The sequence below is a fragment of the Diadema antillarum genome, unplaced genomic scaffold, assembly GCF_040938485.1.
Source record: "Diadema antillarum isolate AM-2024a unplaced genomic scaffold, OU_Dant_1.0 scf00000150, whole genome shotgun sequence".
Taxonomy (NCBI): domain Eukaryota; kingdom Metazoa; phylum Echinodermata; class Echinoidea; order Diadematoida; family Diadematidae; genus Diadema; species Diadema antillarum.
In genome coordinates this window covers 461,385-487,483 of record NW_027271039.1, presented here as the reverse complement: position 1 = coordinate 487,483, position 26,099 = coordinate 461,385, and the positions used below count along the sequence as shown (strand labels likewise).

Here is a 26,099-nt window from a genome sequence, read left to right as displayed (position 1 = left end):
ACTACACTGATCTTGTTTCTTCCATAGAGATATCATACGTACACACAACATCGGGTGCTAAAAGTCGCCAGATTTCCAAATATAGAAGCCTTTGTTACGTCATAAGCCTTCAGCTGCACGGCACGCCTCACCCCAGCAGAAACTAGAGCACGCACTTTAGTGCGCGCAGGCAAACCTCAAATACGCGCAGCCTGAACTCCCAAGTTCATTGACTCTACCTGCCAAAACATCAAAAATCCTTCATAAATTCCCCAAAAATTCTCGGATCATTACCAAAAGTTAATCGTTTGTTTACTTGTGTCATTCTCAACCTTTCCTGCAAGTTTCATCCCAATCCGTTCACTACTTTTTGAGTTATTTTGCGCACAGACAAACGAATGAACGAACGAACAAACAAACCAACGGTAATGAAAACATAACCTCCTCCCTTGGCGAAGGTATCAAAGAACTATTTAATATGATTTCTCTGATTTCATCCAAAGCAATACCCAGGAAAGGGCCCCATAATGATCCCTATGCATAGAAATACAACACAATGGGATAGATGGCCAGGCTCCGATACATTCGGGAAACCCAGGGCTGAATTGTGTATACAGCTTTATCTCTGATTTCTAAGCAAGTACCCCCAAAATCATGAATGGAGTCGCACAAAACTGTAGAGTGTATGCTTCAATGCACAAATCTCCTAATGGGCAATTACAAATTTTGTACACTGTACATGGCCAGTCTTGGATACATTCGCAAAACCCAGGACTGAATTGTGTAAAGCTTTATCTCTGATCTCTATGCAAGTACCCCAAAAATCTCAACTGGAGTCGAACGTAACTGTTGAGTGTATGCTTCAATGCACAAATTCTCTGATGAACAATTACACAGTGTATATTTGTGACTGTGCATCACAAAATGAACAAAAAGTCGCACCCCTTGATTTAATATGTGAGGACTCAAAAAAAGTGAAATGGGTCAACTGAATCAATCTTGAGTTTTTTACATTTTCTGAAAGAGCTATCCTTCTTCTATGTTATTCTTTAGTTTGGCATCATAACATGAATGGGAAAGTGTTTTCAGCAGTTATTCTACAACCCTTTTTGGAGGGAGAGTAGAATGATCAGGTATGTCTTTGAGACCCCTTTCCATTTCTTAAAATCATTTGCACACTGTTCACTTTCAAGTCTAATAACTATTGAAAGGATAATGCCACTGCTTTGAAAGTTGACGTTAATCATGGAGAGAATATGTTAATAGAGCATGCTCAATTTCAGTTTAATCTGGTAATCCCTTCATTGTTGCTGCTCTGGTGGTTTACATCCTGTGTTTTGTCCCTTTCATCACACAGCTAGGGCAGCTTGGTAAAGATTTAGTGCTTGAATATATGACACTGTATTCCAGAGCCTCTTTTCTCAGTTCACATTTTCCCAGAATGTGTGCTTTCTTTCCAGTATTTAGGTAGGTTAGGGGAGTCCATTTGCATTGAGTTATACATCATTTTAAAGCTTATAGCCTGCTCTTTCAGAATCTGTCCTTAACTAAAAATCCATGTTTGGCAAATTGTGTTGCTTTTGTCATGCAGGGTCACATTTTAGCAGGCCTCGACCCTGTTTCAAAAAGCTGTTCGTAAAGTAAAATACGAAAGACTTAGAACTGGTGATCAGTTCTGATATGCTATACTTATCAGAATTTCCCTAACTCAGCACAAGAACTGATCACCAGTTGTCCGTAAGTTGTACGTAACATTACAAACAGCTTTATGAAACACCCTCCTGAGCTACAATATTTGTGATTTTCAAATCTGCCCCGATGGGCTGCCCATAAACATTACAGTTTGACCTCGATTATCTGGCCTCCATTTATCCGGAAATCTCTATTATCTGGACGCGTTCACGCAGTGAAGGACTTTTTTTTCTTCCATTCAAAAATTGAGATAAGACAGCGAATTTAAACTCAATTAAAATTTCTACAAAACTCAAACGATTTACCTACAATATTCCCGACAGAACTAACAAAAATTCACACCACATTATCATCGTAAAAGTAATCAGTCATGATCTATCGGGACTACAATTTTGCGCAGGCTAGCATAGATTACACCACCATTGCGGGTACGCTTCCTGCCCAGCTGCCAGTGCACTGGGACGGCAGCTATTACATTAACATTGTGTCTCCCATATCTGGCCAATTCACTTATCCGGATGAGCGCCAGTCCCGACATGGCCGGATAATCGAGGTCAAACTGTATGTCAATCAAGTCACCCTTCTCTCCCTAAGTTGCTGGGTCTTTTAACAGACAAACTGCTTTACTAACCTGGTGCACAGACTCCATCAGCGTCCAGGATCTGGTGTCTCCAGATTGGCTTCCTGGTCAGTGCGTCCAGCTTGGGTCCCATCAGACGGTCAAATGACTGATTAGCGTAGCGCTTCAGGGTGCACTTGGTGTTGCGGTACACGAGACAACGTCCAAAGCCTGTCAATCATCAAAATGTGGAAACTAATCAAGATAATACCAAAAATCAGCTACATTTTATCACTCACTTTATGTGAATTGGTGAGGAGACAGGCCATGTATAATGTTGTGAAAATTAACGTATGCCCAAGTTCAGAGGGATTCTGAGATATACTGCACAAGCGAATGCATAGCATCATCATTCAAATAGAGGTGTTAACTCTTTATGTGCCATGGTGGAAACCTCCTCTGTGCCACATTATTCTGAGACACCAATGTAGTCATGCTTTGGGAAAGCATTCTCTTTTTGAAATATTCCTAACGTCTATAGATTTCTGCTAATATGGGTGTAAAGTGAGCAAATGTGTAGAGAAAATGTTATTCTTTGCTATGAGGTAAATTGTACTGCAAATCTATGATTGTTTCTCTTTCAAATGACCAGCAGCTACATTACTGAAAAGGCATGACTTTTGCACACGAAACAGTAACAAAAACTAAGAATACACAAGCAAATCCAGTAGGGACCACTGCTTGATGGTTAATCACCACATAAAATGCAAGTCATATGTTTATAGAGGAACAGAAAAGTGAGAACCACTTTCATTGTACTGCGGCATTTGGCGAATTATCGATCGGTTTGGAAAAGTTTGCGCATTTGAGCAGAATATGCGAAGTTGGCACGCCGTTGACTGAGTCAGACGTGTTAACGTGGCACATAAAGAGCTAATAGGAAGTAACAAACACACTTCAGCTGTACCTCGGTCCACTGACGCCTTGTTGAGGATGAGGGCGTCCTCTATGTCATAGCCGCTGTAACTCATCACCGCCACCACAGCATTCTGGCCCGCCGGGATCTTATCAAAGTTGATCAGGTCGATGGTCTGAAAAATGATTTGGTTCCAAAAGGGGGGAAGGACAAAAGAGCATAATGTACAAATGAAATACTTAATTAATCTTAACTAATACTAATTTTTTTTGTGTTGGTTTGCTTAGGGTTTTCTTTTCTTTTGTTTTGATTTTTGTTTTGCTGTCACAGCACAACAAAATATTGCAAACATGGAAGATTGGTCATATATGAAAAATCTGTCAAACACACACAAACACACACACAAAAACAAACAAACAAACAAACAAAGAATATGTGAAGAAAATAATCATTTGAAGGTCACAAACCTTTGACTTGACGAGTGGAGCCATTGGATAGACCAAGAGATACATCAAGGTGTCAATGCGATTTCTTTGGTTGTATGCTATGGTGCCTGCAAAGAGAAAATTCATAAGGGACATAAATGTACATATTCAATTCAATTCAATTCAATTTATTTTCATATTTCTCAATGAAGGAATGTACATCAAATACAATAAAATATTCATATATCAAATATAATAAAATATCCATAGATATAAGAAGATAGAAATATGTATGCAAACATGCATACTACACAGTTTGAACATACATAAACAAATCCATACATACAAGTATATGTACATGTGTACATTGGATGTCAATACATGTATCAAAATACCTGCTTTTCTATGGCCTACATACAATCACATATTCATACTCACATTGTAATGCACATACACATGATATTATATACCACATGCTACATATATGAAGGAATAAAATTCAAACATTTCATTTCACACAAAAAAAAGAGAAAAATATTCAGTTCATTTCTACACTAATATCCACACATGCACACATGTGACAGGGTGTACAGACTGCATCCTTCACTTACAGTGGATTTTGTAGACGTATAATTCAAAACATTCCAACACATTCTAAATCCATGGCTTGACATGTATTTTACTAGTTTTCTTCCCCCAAAATGTGGGTTGCTGCCTGTGAAGGTAGAGTTTACCTTTGGACAGGCCATCATACTATTCAAAGCTTAAGAAATGAATCTTATTTGACCTAGCACGAAGGACAATGCAACACAGAAATCTATCAAGCCACATAACAGGCCCACTCACATTGCCACCGATAGTCGCAATTACAGTATAAGGTCGCAATTTGAATCATGATTCAACTCACACTTTTCGATGTGTGTGAATGAGCCTTTGTTTTTTACTCCACTCACCCATAGCCTGTTTGCCCATGGCACACTGGTATGTATTCCTAGGGGACTGGTTGTGGTGTGGGTATGGGATGAGGCCTGCACACACACCCAGAATGGTGAACGGCTCTATCTCCAGGTGAGTTGTTTCACTGCAACAGTGAAGGAAGACAGCCAAATAAAGGAGAGATCAGTTTACCACTCTCACATGTCATTCATAACAGACAGAAATTCCCACACAGGATTACTATAAAAGTGGACATTTTCATGATGCTGAATTTTCTGCTACGCAAGCAGAAACTAAATGTGAATAAAAGCATGCGAATATTTATGCTTGCCACATGTTCCAGCAGTTGCTGTTCCAGCAGTTGCTGTTTTGACTCTTTGGAATTAAACACACACAAGGCTCATCTTAACATTTACGAAGCCAAGCATGAAAAATTACTCACACATGGGTAATTCCGTGAAGTTGGGGCACAAAGTGTGACATTTTAGCATAACTCAGTACTAATTATGCTATACATATATTGTTTATAGGCTTTACATTTGCATTGAGGCCACACATTTTCCTGGAAGTTTTGTGCCATTCAGACTCAATTTTGATAAAGTTATTGAAACAATATGTAACTGTGTCCTGTAGCATCGTGACGTGTCCATGTAGCATCGTGGTAGTTAGAATCTGGTCCTAAAAGACAAATTAATGCAATTAGCTTGACCAAAATTTGATATAATATGCATAATTACTAGATTAGTCAGATAGCTAAATATCTTAACTCTCCTTTCCACAGTTTTACTTTTACAAGAAAATTACACAATGTGTCACTATGCTACGCGGTGTCCACCAAATGTCACACAAAAAGGACACCGTGTAGCACAGTGACACATTGTGTAATTTTCTTTTTTTTTTAAATTATATTTTGGTCAAGCTAATTGCCATAATTTGTCTCTTAGGACCAAATTTTTAAATATCACGATGCTACATGGACACGTCACGATGCTACAGGACACTGTTACATATTGTTTAATAAGTTCATCAAAATTGAGTCTGAATGGCACAAAATTTCTATGAAAATGTGTGGCCTCAATGCAAATGTAAAGCCTACAAACAATAAATGTATAGCACAATCAATATTGAGTTATGCTGAAATGTATCTTTTAAATATCACGATGCTACATGGACACTGCCCTAACTTCATGGAATTACCCACAAACATATTACCCACTTTTTACAGAAAGCAACAAAGTAAAGCCTGATCGAAACAGGGTGTTTTTAGGCACAGTCTGAAAAGCTGCTATTTCAAGGGATGACTTGTGCATGCAAACAAAATTAGCACTGAATTGCTTGGCAGCCAAGATCCAAAGTGACCTCCCAAAAATTACAAACCAACCATGACAAAATATCAAAACGAAACCCCAGAGGGCGCCACTCACCTGGTAATAAGACTCTCATAGAGGGCGACCTGACAGTCGTTTTCCTCGTTAACGTCGAGGTACTCCACCAGACCCTCCCGCAAGAAGTCCTCAAAGCTGCGGAATCCCTTGGACAGCTCCTTCATGTGTTTGTCGGTCACCCTCGGTTGACCTTTCTCGACGATGATGTACGGCCTGAGGAGGAAATGGAAGTTTGGTCATTGTGATGTGGGGAGGGGGCATGTTTCATGCCTTCTGTTGTCTTCCCTTGGCGTTGGTTTGTTGGCTTGTATAACTCAACGACAACAAAATATAAAAAATAACTCAACAAAAAATTGTGAATGGATTTGGATGAAACACTTAGAGGAAAGGTTGAGGATGACAAGAGGAACAGATGATTGAATTTTGGTAGTGATTTGGGAAGTTTTATGGATTCTATTCGATTTAAAAAACACAGGTGTACAGAGGAAGGCAATTGATTGAAATCATAGCAAAAGATGATCATTCTTTCCGAGACAGTTGGCTCACCTACAAATCCGTCCACCATCCGAGGCGATATAGACACACCGCTGGGCGTGGTTCGGACAGATGGAGACAAACTCACTGATGTAGCCCGCCCTCCTCACCAGACGAAACGTCCTCATGAGTCGCTCGTGCTCCCTGATGACGCCCAAGATGTTTCCTAAAATGCCAAGAGAGACTTGCAGTAAGCATTTAAAACTAAATTTGGTATTGGTTCATGGTATTATACATCTATTTTAGGATTTCTTTCAAACTCAAATCCTGTCAAATTTGGTTTGAGAGGCCACTTGTCCATAAAAGCCACCAGGGGACTCATTTCATGAAGTCATCACATGACAGTTTATACACTGTAATTTACATTAATCTCAAAATGGCCAAAGCTGCTCATATGTACCTACAAAGACCTACAAAAGTAAAATTAATTCCCTGAAGTCTCTCAGAAGACTGTCTTATGAGTAAAAAGTATGTCATAACACTTTCATGAAATAAACCCCTGCTCTCTCTTGCCGCTACAACATTCCCTGGGAGAAATCATACGAGGAGCCCTTCTGACCCAAAGAATAAGACCACAGACTATCAATTGTGATGTTCCGCGTTCAGGTCCCACGGCCGCATTACATACCCAGAAAAAAACTGCGATTTTTGCAGACACGCCACACTTTTCAGTTGCGAGCATATAGCAATTAAAATCGAACTACTTTGAATACAGTTTGTACATAATTACTGTGTTCACACAGATGAAAAAAGCAACTCGGTTTCTGTGCCACCATTCAAATTGAAATGAAGATAATTGAGACCATTGATGGCTGTAAGAATGGGCCTAATGTCCCTTAATCTATTCAAACAGGAAGGCCATGGTCACACTGTAGAATATTTTGCAAGGTTTTTCTTTTTTCACAGTCAGGTGCTTTTCACAAATTAAAGACACACAAAAATATTGACTCTGATCCGGACATATATGTGATGCACACACATACATTTTCCATTCAGTACACACTGTCCTTCATGATTGCGAATTTAACCACTCACAAAATCATCAGGAAGTCCCGATCAGCAAAAATTTAGATTTGCTATTCAAATATATGGCGAACATAGTAGATTATGTTATGTCTATCCATAGACAAATCAATTGTCCAAACATCAGTGTCCACCACTCAAGCCAATGTGGACATTCAACAAACACATCAAATCATAAAGGGTTAGTCATAATCCAGACCGGACTGACCGTTGAGGAAGACGACGTAGACGTCCGGCATGCTCAGCTCCTCGCCCGAGAGGAGGTTGACGGGCTCGACGCCGAGGTTGAATGCCAGCCGGACAATTGGGGCCTCCTCCATGTCGGTGGTGATGTGAGTCATGAGGGCCAAGTTCTTAATCAGACCGCACCCCTGTGGACATGGACAAGGTGACACTCAAAATAAATCACATTTTAGACTAGGATCATGGATTTCGAAAACTATAAAGCATATTTATCCACTTCGATATTGCATCAAAAATATTTTCTTTTATTTATATTTTCCTGTCTTCTCTTTTTCCTCTTTTTAAGGAACTGGAAAAAAAAAATGTCTCCAATAGAATACTTTATGATAACACTCAAATGTTTTGCATAACTGTATTGTAACAGACACACACACATATGTACAAATACACTTGCAGGTCCTCACAGATAGACAGCCACATGTACACACATACAATTCCCCCCACGTGTACAACATACTGTATATGTGACCCTGCACCTCAAAACAAACGAAAAGTCGCCAGACATGAATTTTTAGTTAAGACCAAATTCTGAAAGAGCAGAATTTAAGCTTTAAAATGATGTATAACTCAAATCAAATGGACTCTCCTAACCTATCTAAATATTGGAAAGAAAGCACGAACTCAGGAAAAGTGTGAACTGAGAAAAGAGGCTCTGAAGTACAGTGTCTATTCAAGCACTTAATCTTTACCAAACCTTGCTGGCTTTGCAATGAATGGGACAAAAAACAGGAAGTAAACCACCAGAGTAACAACAATGAAGAGATTATCAGATTAAACTGAAATTAAGCATGCCTCATTAACACACTCTGTCCATAATTAATGCCAACTTTCAAAGCAGTAGCACTATCTTTTTAAAAGCTATTAGAGTTGAAAGTGAAGAGTGTGGACAAGGTTTTTCAGAAATGAAAAAGGGATTCTAAAGACACACCTAATCACACTATTCTACCAAAAATGTTCGAGATAAACTGCTAAAAAAACACACTTTCCTGCCCGTTTTATGATACCAAATTTTAGCATAAAGTAAAAGAAGACCCGCTCTTTCAGAAAATATGAAAAAGTCAAGTTCGGCTAGGTTGACCCATTTCACTTATTTTCAGTCCTCGCGCAAAATCAGTGTGTGCAACTTTATGTTCGTTTTGAGGTGCACGGTCACATATAAAAGTGGTTTCTTTCGCGGTGGTTTTATTTTCGCGCTTTTCGCGCTTTGAGGTTGAACCGCGAATTTAACATCACGCGAAAATGTTTTGAACTCGTGGCTTGTTACAATGCTATCATTACCGACCACGAATTTAAACACACACGAAAAAGTCGGCACCGATGGAAACCGCGAAAGTTTCTGTACGCGAAAGAAACCACTTTTACAGTACTAGTATACAGACTGGTACTCCTTTCTCACCTCTCCTTCTGGGGTATCTGAAGGACACAGCATGCCCCACTGTGACGGCTGCAGGGAACGCGGACCACTCACTTTCCTGGTCTTCTCAAACTACAAGGGAAAACAGAGAGAGAGAGAGAGAGTTAGCAAGAGTATAAAAAACAAAACAAAACAAAACAAACACAAACTAGCAAATAAACACTCACTCCAAGCAGTGTAAGACAGAACAGAACAAAATAATTGCTCATCTGACTATGGGTGGAACTCCAAGAGAGGTTCTCATTCTGCACTGTCTATGCTCCCAAGAGCATGTCAGTCAGTAATACGATACTTCCACACCATACTCATGGGCACCTCTGCTATTAAACCTATAACATTGTTAAGGTTCAACAACATTTAAAATGCTTGTAAACCTATACATTGTACATGTAGCTAATGCAATGTGATGATTGATAAAGAGTAAGTGGCAAACAATGAACATCACAAACTGTACAACAAACAATGGGTGATGAATGAAGCGCACTTACATTTAAACAAAAAAAAAAAAAAGAAAAAAAATATATAATCATATCTGCCTGTGGACAATAGAGGGCGGCAGACATGCTATTTCCCTCACCTGACTAGAGATTCTGGTCATCATCCCAAGAGCCGAGATGTAGGAGAGACGGGAGAGGACCTGGGTCACACCGGCTCGCTCCATCTTGAAACGCTTCACCGACCAGTTGCCCTGGAAACGAATGGAAGATACACCTCAAAACATCAGTCCACAACTTCAGCCATCAGACACTGAAAACAATTCACCATCATATAAACAAACAAACAAACAAACAAACAGAAGGGATGCACACATTCAACCACATGTTATGGGAGGTGCATCTTGGAGAGCACATACAGGCCTCATCTTCTTACACCAAAATCATCAAGTCATTTGACTGTGGATTTCAAAGGGAAGAAAAGCAATGACAATATGCTAGTTAAGAGGTCAAAAGTTGTTTCCATGTCAGATCATGCCGTCAAACCCCCGTTTGAGGCGAGACCCCATCGCCAAACGAAGCTGATGGGGTGCTATACCCCCCTAACGATTCCTCGTTTGAGAAGTAGGAGTAGATGTATTTGCCCACTGCAAAATAACTTTCTACTCAGGCGTGGCAAACCTGGAGGCCAAGCCAGGGTTTAATGACTGCAACAGCTGTCATATTACATAAGAGCATAATAAGGATATCTGCCTGTGGCAGACCATTCAAAGTGCACTCAATTTTTTCTATTCTTTCTAAAGTTTTAGATTTTATATTCTATTGAGAAATTCTATAGTCATCCGTTTTGAATTTCGAACGAAAAAATTTGACCCATAAATAACGAAAATACAGGAATAAGAAGGAGAGCATTGTAGAAGTTTGTCAACACACACACGCACCATGGGGCAACATTAACCCATGCCAAAACGAAAACAATCTCCTCCTCTTGTGGGTGCCCCCCCCCCAATGGCAGTGACTGATGCTTAGATTAGGCCAGGGTCAATTAACAGGTGTTTTATATCTTTGGTTTTTAAGTCCTTGATTGCCAAGATATACACTGGCATTGTCTACAGGGGTGTAGCTTCTTCAAATGAGAGATTTGCCTCGTATATTAAATTCGCTACTTTTCGGGGTACTTTTGAAATCCACAAATACGGCATGTCATGGTGATCAGCTCATATATTTGACCCACTACATCACAAGGATCCTAACATCGCTGACGGCTGAGCCCAGAAAATCAAGTTTAAAGTCAGATCATCAAAACTGCTCAAAACAGTCGGATTTCTGCTTTTGGCATAATTTTGTCGGCTAGTGTATCATCTATCGTCTGCTGAAATTCCGAAGCTATATGACCAAAGGAAAGGCAAGAAATTAGCATTTTCTAGGCCATAATTTCCCGACTTTCAACGGAACAGAAACGTGTCTGAAGATTTGGATTTAGTGCTGCAGGTAGACTCTGCCCCTAGTAACGAGGGAGTGATCTTATTGGTCAGTGCGTGGCATCCTTGTTTAGTGATTGGCCGTACGTTAATCGCTGGCGTTATGCATGCTTGAATGAACATCCCGGAGGTTGATAGGAACATACATTTTGTACCTTCTATTGTCAAGAGGTGAAAACTGTCTTGCCTCCCCTTGATCACGATAGCGTCAGAAGGACAACTTTGAAGGTGGTTTTCTCAAAACGCTGATTTCCTAAACCACTCGACATGCGCTAGATCACTTTTATGTAATAAAGTCATATTTTTATGAGTCGTATTTATATAAAACTAAAGTGGAAGAGTAAGGGAATAATGTCATGTTGTTTTCAGAAATTCATCCTCCCTGACTTTCAGATCCTTTTGTTGTAGTGGGTCAAATACAGTGGATCAAGGAGTAAAGTTATCATTAAACCCGTTGAGGATGAGTCCCGAGTATACTCGGGCAAGCATTTGTGGGAAATGTGTGTTGAAGCAAAATCAAACCGTCCTCAACCCCACTGATCTTTTACAATACAGAATGGGGCACATCAATATGGATGTAGATGTTTACTGCTGGGAGGGCTCACTGTAGAAATGGCCGTCACGAGTCCGTTCGTGATCTGGTCCTGGCGAATGTATTTGACGATGTCGAACTGAGCCGCCCTCGGCCGCGGAATGTTCTGGTCGGCGTACTTCTTCAGCTCGGCATTGAACTTTTTGAACAGGTCCTCAAAGAGTAAGGCAATCAGCTGCAAGAGAGAGAGAGAGAGAGAGAAAGTTATCTTGTCAGACAGGGAGCACACACTGTGTATATTAAATGGGTCATAGGCACAGCTTTGTTGAATATCTTGATTACAGCAAAGCCTGCAAATTTCTCTACACTTTTCCTGTAATGCATTTCTAGTGCAAAATTCCTTCTGTAAGAATTTACACGATAGAAACACATAGTATTTTTATTTTTTTTTCAAAATCATGCATGTGTTGCCGTGTCAGAATAATGTAGCGAAAGGGAGCTTACATAGTGGCACAGTAACAGTTTTAAACTTTGAAGTGCATCCGGGAGAAGTGGGACTCACCTGCCCTGCCAGCTCCAGTCTCTTGTTGCCATAGTAATCCCTGTCATCCACCTTGACCGCATCACCCTGGGCCTCAATCACACGGCGGACCATGAGGGCCAGGTAGAGACACTTGGGACGGAAGTTGAACTGGACCACCTGTTGTTGTCATGGAAACAGATGCATTATCATCAAGCAGGAGCAGAAAATGTAAACAGAAAACAAATCATAGCAAACAAAACAAAAAGAAGTCTGCAACAAACAGTGAAGTGGAGTAAAGGAAATACAAGAATATGAGAAAATGGAATTCAAATACTAGAGTAATATCATAACCACAAAGTCCAAAGCATTCTGGGGCAAATATTTGTAGAAAAAAACAAAAACAATGTCAGGATTGCGGGGCACAAAATCACAACCAAAGAGACACATGTATGATACATTTTGCACTGGCAGGCCTGCTGGTGTGACAATCCTAGCTATTCCATTGCTCAAGGCAACCGACTGAGTTGTTCAGTATTGACCCATTGAGTGGGAGGGGTGTATGGGGCAGACAATCTACCAACTCATAACATCATCACATTATCAGATTTCAAAAAGTCCTTATGCTGAGACACTTGCATTGGGCCCTCCTCGCTCATGACCATAAATGACAACCATGTATAAAATAGCACTGCAGTATTCTCTCAGGACTAAAAATGTGTAATTTCGTGGGGGGGGGGGGGGGGGGGGGGGAAACAGCACTTTACACATTTCTTGCAATATAGGCGTATATTTGTAGCAGTACAATATGGGAATGAAAAAGACATACTTTTCATGAAACTGGTAGCATTTTTTAGAAACAACAACAAAAGAAAACAGTACAATTTACTGTCAAATACATGTAAGTAGCAATGAGTATTTCTGCATGACTTTCAGTATTGCATCATGAGGGCACTTGCACAAAGGCTGTTATTGCAGAAAGATTAGAACTGACCGGTACATGGGCCAGGATGGTGGTGGCCAGGAGCTCGCGGGCCTCATCCACCTTGGACTTCTTCGGACCGCCAGTTCCCCACATCCTCCGTTGCCGGACCTTGCTCCCTATGAACCGCAGGGCCTGTCAAGCAACAAGGTTAGAGACACTGATTTCACACTGTGATTCCTCATTCTGAAAATAGGAGCTTGCACTGTGTGACATAGTGACCCTTTACAAAACAATGTTTGTTTCAAACTGTCGATGGATACATTTACGGGTGTACTAATAGCAAAGGGCCAATACTGTAACAAGATTCTGTTGTTGACACTGTTTTCCCATGATGGGTGATCATTCAAATGATACAGTATTACAGAAAATATTCTGACATTATAGTCTTGTTGACCTGTTGAGGCTGGGATGATTTGGCTACAACACGCACTTCCCAAAGACACCTGCCCAAGTATACTCATGACTAGTCATCAACGGGTTAAGACACTGTCTCACACAGTGGTGTGTAAAAGTAAAATATTTCAGCCCACAATGTGGCAATATCCTGTTTAAAGCATTGTTTGACACTGCCCTGCCTCAAAAAGAAGAATAAAAAACACAACAATAAGACGTAAAGACCTTAATTGTGAATAAAATCCTGTTATTACACTGTTTCACATAATATATGTATATGTACGTGTAGGTTTAAAAAGTGGTGCATTTCCGAGTCAACCATATAAGAATCAGAACAAAACCTGGTCTCAAGACTGACTGATGAGTTCCCTTCTGGACTAGAACTCATCCAAGCATGACAGCAAAAATGGGACATCACTTGACCCTCTTTTCACCACGGTGCACCTTCACCTCCCGTGGTATTGAACCCAAAACCTGCGGACCCACCCACCTGTAGCTGTGTGTAGACCTGCAGTCGGTGACACTCCTCCAGGTCTGAGGCAAAGTGGATCATAGTGGACTCCTCTGTCCCGATGGTCTGGACGACTTCCTGGTCACTCTCCATCCCCATGGCCTTAAAGACCGCCACTATGGGAATATCCTAAAACACACACACCAAAGGGAAAAAAATCCATTCAATATTACTTGTGTTATTGGGTACACAAATGGGGAAGATGGGAATATCATAATACACACACACCACAGGAAAAAAAATAAACAAAGCAAAAATCCACTCAGTATTACTCATTGCTTGCACAAATGGGGACGGACGTACGTACGTACAAACGGACGGAAAACCTGAAAGCATAACGCCTCTGACACCCATCAGGCAGAGGCATAAAAATGAAGAGAAACGGACGATATTTACTCTTCACCAGAATGTTCATGTTTATGAAACAAATTTCACAGAGAGCTAAAGATTCATGAAAGTAACAAACATCTGTGAGAGAGAAAGAGATACAGATATAGAGAAAGAAAAACAAAAAAAACTCCAACAAAAACAAAAACAAAATTACAGACATTCAAGAGAGAGGGTGAGAGATGCAGAGAGAGAGATACATGTAATTTGGATAGTTTTTATCTCACCTCTGTAAATGTGTTGTGCTTCAAGTAGTGCTTGCCCTTCTTCACAAGAACCACGCTGCGACTCTTCCTCTCATGAGTGGAACTATTACAAAATACAAAAATATATCATATCTATTTTGGTTGCCAACATCTACTGGAGGTTTTTGCAACACTTTAAATCATGCTTCCTCAACAGTTTGTAAACTGCCATGGGCTCACATGCATTATGATTCATTTTACAGGGACTTCAAAACTAAGAAACCATAACATAGTCAATATACACATTTTTTTTTTGTCCTTTTTTCAGCTTCTTTGTACAACAATGTTTTGATTCTGTAAGCAAATTGATTTTGGCAACGGCTTGTTTCAGTTCAAAAACATAATTACATATATTTCATTCAAGTGGATTTAGCCATGGACATTTATAATTCACTAAAAATCACTATACAAAAAGTGCAGTTAAATTGGCAATGCAACAATCTCAACACCCAATGTATAAACTTTGTCATTTTCTGTATCATCATGTGTATCAGAGCAGTACCATAGGACAAATCAATGACATATTCACATAAGATTCTGAAGGCCACAGTATCTTATTGAATAGAATTATGCCAAATTCCATGTTGGTACAGCTAGGAAAAAAACAATAACAATAGAATAAGAGAAAAAGAAATAACATTTCCATAGCATGGTCTCAATGTTTTTCAAGCCACACTCATCGTTGCCATAACAATGTCTTCCTGAATCAATTGTAAACAAAAGAAATGCAACCTACAATGTATATTTGCATATTAAGGTCATGAGTATGTGCAAAGTTTCTTCAATATTAAATCCTGTGGAAGTATGTGTATCATACTAATTGTCATGCACAGACCAAACAACCAGGTGATTACTGTAAAAGTGGATATTTTCGTGTGACTAATTTTTCGCGCTTGGCCGGGTCAGAAGAGTTTCGCGTGTTTTTAATTCCGCGGAATCAAGACGTCACGCACAGGAACAAATGGTGAGCAAAAATATTTGCGGGCTTTTATTTTCACGCTAGTGTTTGGTTGCGCGAAATGCGCGAAAATTTCAACACCACGAAAATTTCCACTTTTACAGATAAGTGACCAACAGACCAACAATCATTTTCACTCCTGTGTAAAACCCCCACACACTTTCCAAGGCAGAAAGAAAGGAACTGGTACCTTGTCACATTGCAGGAGACTACCCCTTTCCGGTCCACCTCAACGATCATCCGATTCTTGGAAAGCTGTTCCTGGATGAGGATGACCTTCTCCGTCCCTCGGACAATGAAGTAGCCGCCAGGGTCCAGCGGGCACTCGTTCAGCTTGGCCAGCTCCGCGGGAGACTTGCCAGTCAAGATGCAGTTGGAGCTTCGCAGCATGATGGGCATTCTGTAAGGTGTAATGGGAAAACACATCTCCTTATCATCAAACAGTTAAAATACAACTGGCATGTGAGTACACATAGGGAGAAAAGTTACATCCTAAAAATAATATCACTGTCACTATTATTTGTATAAAAGTTATGATGATGATGATGATGATGATGATTGATAATGATAATGATAATGTTAATGATATTAATAGTAATACTAACAAGTAAATGATAATAATGATAACATTGAAAATTTGTCTAATTTTACTTCAGCAGTAGTGATAATAATGATGATGATGATTGTAATAATAATCATAATGAAAATAAGGATATCAAGGACAAATAATATTAACAATATGTTTGTGATTAGACTTCATAATCATTTGTATTTCTTATCAACTGAAAAGCTCACAACACAGATGCAAACAGACACATAAAGTTTGTTTCCCCCTCCAGCGTACTCATGCCAATTCCCAGCCGAGTCTTCTAGCTAGTCTAACACTGGAAAGACCCCTACATGGGTCTGGACAACAAAATAAGGCGCACCTGGTAAACTAGGGACGGCGAGCGACGCGGTGCGACGCTTCTGCAAATTTCTTACAATTTCCGACGTCAAAGGACACCCAGCGACGGTTAGCGACGGCGTACAATCACTAGTTTAGACTGCGTGTCGGCGGGCGCCGCCGAGCGTCGCAAAGCGTCGGCTAACTCCCAAGTATACTTGTAAAAGACGAGCCCTCACAAACGGACCGTTGCATGTACGAAAAGGAGCTTACCTGGTGGCCGTCTCGCTGCGTCCGCAAAATAAGCTCCTTCCCTCTACCCTCCCGATGCGTCCCGATGCGTCTCGAAGCGTCCCTCGTTGAATGGCGACTATTGTTTCGTAATGAATAGAAAGCTAAAGTGCTGTAGTAGTAGCGCCCCCTAGCGGTTTCACCCTAACCCCCCTGTCTACAGGGGAGGTATAAAAGGGATTGCCTGTACGCGCATCCCTCAGTTGTGACCTGGAACCTGATTGAAAGACATACTGACTGAGCTACAAGACAAGTTACAGTTGCAACTCACCAGTAGTGCCGGTAAGTACTACCGTTACTACAACAGTGGCGTCACGGACAATTGTCCTACTTCCTGTGCCATTGTTTTCGTGGACATAGAGCCGCAATTTAAGCTGACTCCGCTGCCGCTATTATTTTCGCCAACAGGCGTTGCACTCCTATACCGCACCGATACGCGAAGGGTGGAGCACATGCGACGGAGCCGAGGCGAGAGCTCTTGGCAGCGCGAGGGAGCTTGGCGGTGTCCACGTTTGTCGATTGTTCCTGTAGTGTAATTTGTCTTGTGCTTGTTTTGTCTAATTGTCTTGGTGTAATCGTTTTCATTGGTAATTTTGCTTGTTGGGGAGGAGGAGTGTGTTGATTGTTTGAGTGACAGTGCGTGATTTGTAACATCTTGCACTAGACCAGGCCCACCTGTATTCAGGGAGCTCCAAATTCATTGAAATATCATCTTTTCTGATTGTTCTAGTTGCAAGCGTCTTTCGTTTGTTAGTTTGATTGTCGATGGTGTTTGCTGAAATTATTCTTCGGCGTGATTTCAGCTTGTGAGTGCGATTGTCATTGTTTGCGTGGTGCGTTTTTCTTTTTAAACGTGGTCCAGGTCTAGATCTCGGTCTAGCCCTGTATACGCGTTACGTGTATTTGCGTGGTGGTCGTCTGCGTGCTAGATCTACATTTGTCATATTTGTTTCACGTGTTTCGTTCCACACGTGTGTCTCGGTGGCTTGGGTAGGTGGACCTCCCTTGCCCCATTCGTTGCGTGATATCACTGTATTCGTTGCGTGTTGTATCCCTGTGTATACCTGTGTGTCCCAGTTCAGGCGAGTTTTAACTTGCCTGATATTTCGCGCGATAGCGTTGCCGGATAGCTCGTGTGTGCGGTGTGTATTCACTGCACTCGCTAGCCGTTCTGTCAAAGCTTCCAGTGTGTTCAGGCTCTGGCGTGCACAGTTCTCCACGTCCATCGTGTGTAAGGAGGGAGGGTATTTCCCTGCGGTGAGCTGCGCGCCTGTTGTGCTGGACCTCTCCGGCATCGCGTTCCCCTTTCAGTGTGTATTCGTATAGCGCGGCTATTTGTGTTCTTCTGTTTTCTCTGTCGCGCTCTCTCCTACTTTTCGCAACCTGCGAGATTCGAAGCGTGATCACCTTTCTTTCTCGATCGCGTTTTCTATTGTCGCGCTCATTCTTTCTTTCTTTGTTGCGTCGACATTTTCATTTTCTACTGTCATTCTGACTTTCCTTGCTACCTCTATTTTGCCCTTTCCAGTGCTCTCCTCTCTGTAAGCTGCTTTACTCGTGGAACGTTCGTGTTTTTCTATTTTCGCGGGAGTACTTTGCCCCGCGATTAGTTAGTGGCAGCGGAAGTCTGTGCATTTCCCCACCTTTTGTGGGAGGTATCCCCCCCCCCCCCTACGTGAGGGAGTGCTACGTCCTTCTTTTCGATTGGGAAGGAGGGAGGAAGTTGGTGGGCATCATTCACTCCTCTTGGTGAGGAGGGCCTGTCATTATTTTCTCCCTTACTCAGGAGGACTGGATTGCATTTTCCCTTTTGCTGTGCGGAATTGCAACCGTTTATACAATAATTTTTAATTGTTTGTGTGACTGTCCTTTGCCTGACTGGTGCTACAATTTGGCTCATTCATTCTGCATCATTTTGCGGTGCTGAAGGACATCATTCCGGTGAGTACACTGTATCTGATACATTATTTCGTTAACTTTTGATTTGTTTGTTTGAACTATAGATTATTACTACTTGTTTTGAGTATCTGTAGTGTATAAACCTTCATGCTGTTACTGTCATTTTGGATTGTTTTGCAGATACGAAAATAGTTCTGTATCCGTAACCACATTTGACTTGGGCCTAGTTTTTACTGCTTATGACGTGTGCTGTATTGCTGGTGTGCGTCGGGTGTGTCGCATGATACATTGATTGCGTGTTGTTCCTTTCATTGGTACTGGTGGTAAAGTTAATTGTGACTGATTGTTTTGTTTCTGTTTTGTGTTTGTACGGTAACTATCTAGCGTAAAGAGATTGTGTTTTCATCTTGATATTTGTTTTCTTGCAAGCACAGATTTATTTCTTTAGCATTGTCATATTCTATTCTGGTTTTATATTTGTGGGTCCTAGACTCGGTCTGAGTCTTACCCAAGTTGAGTTGTCACTGTGACCTCCCTATTTTTGTGATAAGGGAGGAGTGAGACCTGAACAGCTGTGATTATTTTTTAAGCGACATCAGGCAATAGAAACGAATTGTAATTTCCCATTTTAGGTTCATAATTAGTAGCCACATATGTTTACAATTGTATCTGGTGTTTGTTTTGAGTAGTATTTTGGGAGTGTTTGAGTAGTAAAAACTAAAGTGAGTTATAGTCTGTGTGTGAAATGATGTGTCGCTGATTATGATAATTACAGATTGTGGTAATTGGTATATCATTGGTTAATACCTGTGAGTATATGTTTAAGGTCTTTTCTTCATTAGTACATGTTGATTTAGTTTAGTTATTGGTACCTTTTTTAAACAATTCGTTGAGGGAATAGGTTGTTTGTATGAGTGCTAGTCATGGCGATGCCCATTAATTATTTGTCCCGTAGTGAGTTTGTACGTCTTGGATTGTCGTTAATCCAAGTCAATGACATTTTGAAGCTCCGGAATGAGCATGGAAATGTCACTCAGGACTTGTTGGAGTCCTCTGACATTCCAGGGATCGAGGATCTCATCCCGAAATTTGTGTTCTGTCCGCAGTTAGAGCCTGAAGAGTCTTTACCTTCAGACACTGCGACTGCTGATCCCATTGAGACATCAAGGGGAGGAGTCCAATCTCGGGGGACTTCCCCGTACCCCCATGATGTATATCCTCCCCCCAGGGAGGATCAAACGGGGAAGACCCCATCTTCCCATGCAGGGCAGTTGCGTCACTGCTCAGTGCAGCAAGATAGATCCCGACAAGACACCCTATGTGGGAAGTCATATGGAGGTGCTTTCGATCATGACACCTCTGCCTCCGACTCCCAAGAATTTGAGGGTGTAGCAATCGGACAGAAAAGGTTTCAGCGACGTGGAGCTCCCAGAGGGAGGAGTTGGAAGGATAGGGAGTACTCCCGAGATAGGGAGAATATTCACTCCCTACCCAAAGAGCATTCATACACACGTATGGGTGGCAGGGCATCGCAATGGGATTACAATGAAACCCAGTGGGGTAGGCAGGAGGGGTACCCTCCTAGCTCTGCCAGGAGAAGTGATTCCCATGACTTCTCCAATGATAGGCCTGGGATGGACCCACCACACCACTGGGGTTACGAATACCTCCCAAAGACTGTTACCTTCGATGGAACAGGTAATTGGAGGGCGTTTTGCCGCAAATTTGAGGCTTTCGCAAATGCGAGAAACTGGAGCCCGGCCCAGCGTTTGGATCAATTATGCTGGTGCCTATTGGGCAAGGCTAGCAATTTCTTTGAGTTCCTGATTAGTCGCGAGCCGGAGCTCAAATATTGTGAAGTCGTGTACCGCTTTGCAAAACGGTTCGATCGTCAGGAGCCAGCGGAGGCCGCGCAATTAGAGTTCAGCACTGCCAGTCAAAGCGCGGAGGAATCTCTTTGCGAATGGGCGGATCGTTTGAACGAACTTGCTAGTCGCGCATTTCCAGAAGTCCCAGAGAGAGCGGTGCAGCAACAGCTGGTACTCCGTCTATGCCAGGGGTGTACTGACAAGGAGGCAGGGTGGTATGCCCTTGACCGACACCCCCTGAATGTAGACGACGCAGTGGAAGCCTTACGGTGGTATCAACACTCCCGTATAGCAGTGTATGGCAGGCCACGCCAAGTCAAGACCATGGCCCTCAACCCAGAAGATGAGGGAGAAGCCCAGGACTGTAGGGTGGAAAATGCCCCCTTCCATTTAGGTCAAGGAGGTACACGAAATGGCCAACCTTTGCCCACAATGGAGCGCCGATTATCAAATTTAGAAGGCTCTGTTGAGCGACTGAGTAAGAGGTTGGATCGCCTAGCATCCATGGAAAACGTATTGGGATCCATGGGAAGGAAGCTAGACAACTTGTCCTCCTTAGGAAAACAGTTGAATCAACAAATGGAGAGACAGAACCCCCGTAATCCTGGGGGAGCTCCAAACTCTCCAGGACAGCAACCCCTTTGCGTCCACTGTGGAAAGGAAGGGCATGTTGAAAGGAACTGCCCAAATATGTCCAGACCTAACAACAAGAAGGTGCCACTCAGGAAAACCGAGGAGTCAAACTCCTCGGGGTCGGAGGATTAGGCCCTGCTCCGACCTGCACAACTGAGGGCCAACCTTCCAGTGATATCCAGTACAGTGCTGGAGATGAGGATGGCAGTAGCCAGCCTGAATTTATCCCAGTATTTCCTATATTGTCACCAGACAGAGAGGGAGTAAACCAGGTAGGCGATGCACCCTCTAGTCAGAAAGGAAATACAGGTCAGTCAAGAGATGGAGATAAATCCTTTGGGGTGAGTCCCTTGAGGGAGTTGGACCCTCAAACACCCCTAGATGAGGTGGCTGTATGCAAGGTGAGATCAACTCCCTTGTTTGCAGTACCTATAAAGGTAGGTAACCATTCTCTAAAGGCAGTGGTGGACACTGCGGCGGAAATATCAATCATATCCCAAAAGGTGTATGAAAAGTTACAACCTTGTCCACAAAAGATCAGGGATGTGTTTATTTCCGCAGATGGCCGTGATTTGAGGATGCCAGGTATGATTGTAGACCCCATTCGGATCAAGCTAGGGGGTTGTGAGTTCTTGACGGAGGTTTGTGTGGCCCCTATCGAAGGTGAAATGCTGTTGGGGTTAGATCTCCTCCGTAAGTATAGAATTATACTGCACCTACAACATTCACGGCTAGAAATTGGGAATGTTCGCATCCCAATGATGCATGGTGAACAGTCACTATATGGACGAGCTTCTTGCGTGTGCTTGTTGAAACGCGCAATCATCCCTCCAAACATCTTGAAGAGGATTACTGGTGTGATACACCAGCCAGAGAAAGATCTTGGGATTAAGTTTATCCAGGATATGCTTGGCGGTATCCCACGCTACTTATGCAGTAAGGTGAAAGGGATGGGATAGGCATAGATACACTGTATCAGGGCCACCCCCTGTAAGGTGTTAACAGAGGTGTAACAAACCACCTCTATGCTTTCTCCTGTGATTGTGGAAGGTGGATTTATCACACCTTCCAGGTAGGGGTTTACCCTGCATAACTCCCCAGTATGCTGGGCGAGTAGCTTCCCTGGTGGTTAGGACACTAGGGAGGAGTATGTTTTAAAAGGCGATGAGGAAGATCCCATCACCTTTCTTGGGTGTAAGAAGTACACCCATGCCTGTTTGGAGCTGATACAGCCCAATACCTGTAAAGAGAGTGGTGGCTGCCACCACTAGATATTAGTTTTATAACCTAATGGGAGGATCAGACCCCCACGCAAGTATAAAGTATAGTTTGTATAGGATTTTGTAGGGAAAAAAAGATTTGGTTAGGTATCTGTTTGAAAACAAAATTAAAGGCATTTTTGGTTTTGGTGGCCAAAACAACATATTTGTTATGGTTCGCCAACTAGTAAGCTTCTGTTGCATTCTATGCACGTATTTGTTTTAAGAATGTTTTTTTTAGCGGTTTTTATTTGTATATTGGTGTTCCTTGTAATAGGAACAGTCTTATATTTTGGGACTCGGGTCATCCCATGAGAGGAGTGTTTCTCTTATTTTAAGGTGTTGTTTTTAATGCTAGTTGGGGCTATAGGGTCTTTACTCCCTCCCAACATCAACGGTCCCTTGCACCTCCACTCAGTACATGAGTGACCTAGGCGGTGGCCCGCTGAACTGCCCTCGGCAGACCCCCGAGGGCTGGTCAGATTGTGCATTCCCATGGGTGGGGCTCTGCGAGATCCCCGGTTGTGCGGGATTTGGGGGTTATAGTTGGGTTTTTGTTTTGGTCGGGGTTGAATTTTTTTTTCTTATTATGCCCCTTGTTTTATAAAACGGGGGGGAATGTAGTAGTAGCGCCCCCTAGCGGTTTCACCCTAACCCCCCTGTCTACAGGGGAGGTATAAAAGGGATTGCCTGTACGCGCATCCCTCAGTTGTGACCTGGAACCTGATTGAAAGACATACTGACTGAGCTACAAGACAAGTTACAGTTGCAACTCACCAGTAGTGCCGGTAAGTACTACCGTTACTACAACAGTGCTACTACTAGTGCTAGGCGGAGAAGCCATCGGCAATCCAGGATTTGGGGCCACGCACTGTTTTGACATGAAAATTACACTTACTGATACATGTGCAAATGTATTTTAGGTCACAGAAATGAATTGTGACATGATTCAACTCCTCAGCAATGCAACTGCGAACCAAAGTCGGCAATTAAGAAATGCCATAAATATACTATTGCTTGATGCTTAAAAAAAATCGCGAGTTTACCGTTTAATTCGCGCTACTCGCTCGCTACTCATGATCCGAATCCCCGACGCGTGCGTGTACGTAGTGCAGCGTCCGAGTTAACTGCGACCAGCCCCAACACGCAGTGTTGGGGCTGCGCATTGTAGCAGACATGATCATGACAGGCGAAGTATAGCGCCTAAAAATCAATATGAAATCGCAAAAATTCCGCAATATGAAGACTTACAGGTGAAGATGTAATGTTGAAGACTGACTGCGTTCAACTTTTGGTTCTGGTAATAGTCCCTTTCTGCTCGGTTTGATGAGTTAAATGCGACTCGGTCGAGAGGAACTCGGGAGAACTACATCTTATACAGTAAATGGATTTGAGATTTGTGCGCATGCGCTGGCCATCAAGTCGTGTAGCTTTGTGGCAAGGCCTTATCATACTGTTGGCAAACCCTCTCGCTGTATATTGCGTTGCTTTCTGGGTGGGTGCGCGCGCGCACGCCTTGTCAGAAGGCTAAACGCATTTCGACTCCGCCAGCACATGAATGTTTACGTGCGCAGTGTACTGCATACTGATTTCGAAAATGGTGAATGGGATGGGGAGCTAGGACTACGGACCCGTATATGGCCGTGAAAAAAACGTTTTTTCAAGATCATTGGACCAATGTGAACAAGAACAAGGTGAACGAAGGGTATTAATTAGATAAGAATCTTATGTATACTATAAAAGTACGTTTTTTCCTCGTGATATTCGAAACCTACGGAGGTGCGAAAATCTGTGACAGACTGTGTATGTTTTTCAAGCTTACCGATATAGCACTCTATTGACTCAGGACGCTCCCACAGTGTGTAACTGTGTATGCGGAGCGTCCCGGGGTTACGTCCGAGTATACTTGGGCACACAATCTGCGCCCTGGGCTTGAGATGAAATTTTATGAAGCACAGCTGTGACTTGTGAGGGCAAATGCAAGTCCCCGCACCGTACGTAAATTTTCATTTAAACGCAAGGAAGTTCATTGCTAAAAGCAAGCGTGATTCCGTAGGCAAATATCGAACGCAACCTTCACTAATCAAATGGAATAGAAAGTGCTACATATTACTAGCAGACAAAGCGGGGAAGCCATCGGCAATAGGAGGGTTTGGGGCCACGCACTGTTTTGACCTGAAAATTACACTTACTGATTTTCTAGGTTACAGAAATGAATTCTGACATGATTCAGCTCCTCAGCAGTGCAGTTTCGAACCAAATTCGGCATTAAGTATGAAGGTAGAATTGCTGCCCGATGCTTACAAAAATCGCGAATTTACCGTTTCGCGCTACTCGTTCGCTACAACTCCCGATATCGATCCGAAAATCCCCGATACGCATAGCGTGTGGTATACGGCACATAATCTGAAAGCACTGAGCTTGGGAAATTTCAGTAGTTGTGAGAGGTTAAGCATCAACAAATGCAAGTTCCCGCCCTCGACGAGCCGTACGCAAATTTGCATTTTATTGCAAGCAAGTTCATTGCTAAGCGGACGCTCGATTTCGTAGGGAAAATATCGAACGCAACCTTGACTAATCCAATGCCAATTTGCGTTTGTTTCTAATTCAACGCAAAGTTTCAGGCAAAACTGTATTACTTATTTGCAGTTGCAAGTCAAATCTCTCACAGGGCCAGCGAGCCCTGGTCCCAACAACTTTTAAAGGCACGATCGACGGACATCGATATCCACTCGTTGGTATTCCAGAATGCGTTCGGAATACCTCTTATCTCAGTGGCATGCACTCGAGAATGCGCGCATTCTATACCCATTCCGGCCGTCGCCTGGGAATGCTCAGCGTAACACTAGGGCCTAGAATTAAGCCGGGCATTCCGGAATGAAACTGAGAATGCATCAACAATGAGGGTGACTTTGTCTAATCTCTCTATTGTCTGTTAAAACCTAACGGTAACACTACCAACAGGATTAATTTGCCAGAGTTCACAGCCTTTGTCTTCTAGAATGCATTCGATCAGCCCCACGCTTTCACCAATGAGGTGCATTTTGTATACGTACACATGTACGTATGCCGCTACTAGCTCACCGTTTTGCTTCCTTCGCTAACTCTCAACGATCGAACATGTGGCTCTAGCTGGCCTGGTACATTGCGAAGGTACCGGTAGCGTACCAAGGTAGTCTTTATCCAGGCATGCTAGATTTCGAATTTTCTATCAAAGGACATTTAATTCAGTTTTCGCCTAGAAGGGATAAATCAATCCTTTTGCATGGCTACGTGAACATTTTTTGTGATATCAGGGAGGTGAGGTCTGTTCGCTATATGCTTTTTTTTAGGCGAAAAGAAAGACAAAACAGTATCATATGACGTTTACAGGAACTCAAAAGGGGCTTTTACTCAAGACTAGTGCTAGAGACATGTCCCTGGCTCACTCCCACTCCCAGGCCAGACTGTCTAATTGATATCTACACGTGGTTTACAACACGGGTGGGGTGTGAAGGAATGCATACGCGCATTCCTTTGCTGGCAGGCAACACTAACTTATTGATTGATCCACTCTGCTTTCATGGAAATTTCCACAAGCTTGGCCTGGCTGGGGCATAGGTATCATTCCCATTTATTCAGCTAGCACATGTTCCTTTGTTTGTTTGTTTTAGTTTTAGTTTAGTTTAGTTTTTGTTTTTGTATTGTACCGAACTTCTTCTTTGTCGGGTG

At 42.3% G+C, this 26,099-nt stretch overlaps 1 protein-coding gene across 1 annotated transcript in view; it reads right to left on the bottom strand.

The window, feature by feature from the left end:
• The window catches only part of LOC139721787 (DNA-directed RNA polymerase III subunit RPC2-like), a 64,314-nt gene that overhangs the window by 20,510 nt on the left and 17,705 nt on the right, over window positions 1-26,099 (bottom strand). The window contains exons 5-19 of the mRNA XM_071633111.1: window positions 15,743-15,952; window positions 14,577-14,658; window positions 13,942-14,091; window positions 13,068-13,190; window positions 12,116-12,253; window positions 11,627-11,788; window positions 9,684-9,794; window positions 9,089-9,178; window positions 7,658-7,820; window positions 6,439-6,592; window positions 5,932-6,105; window positions 4,525-4,652; window positions 3,614-3,699; window positions 3,198-3,321; window positions 2,303-2,461 (exon numbers count right to left, since the gene is read on the bottom strand). Coding sequence (XP_071489212.1) covers window positions 2,303-2,461; window positions 3,198-3,321; window positions 3,614-3,699; window positions 4,525-4,652; window positions 5,932-6,105; window positions 6,439-6,592; window positions 7,658-7,820; window positions 9,089-9,178; window positions 9,684-9,794; window positions 11,627-11,788; window positions 12,116-12,253; window positions 13,068-13,190; window positions 13,942-14,091; window positions 14,577-14,658; window positions 15,743-15,952 — 2,054 coding nt within the window. The remainder of the gene's footprint in view (window positions 1-2,302; window positions 2,462-3,197; window positions 3,322-3,613; window positions 3,700-4,524; window positions 4,653-5,931; window positions 6,106-6,438; window positions 6,593-7,657; window positions 7,821-9,088; window positions 9,179-9,683; window positions 9,795-11,626; window positions 11,789-12,115; window positions 12,254-13,067; window positions 13,191-13,941; window positions 14,092-14,576; window positions 14,659-15,742; window positions 15,953-26,099) is intronic.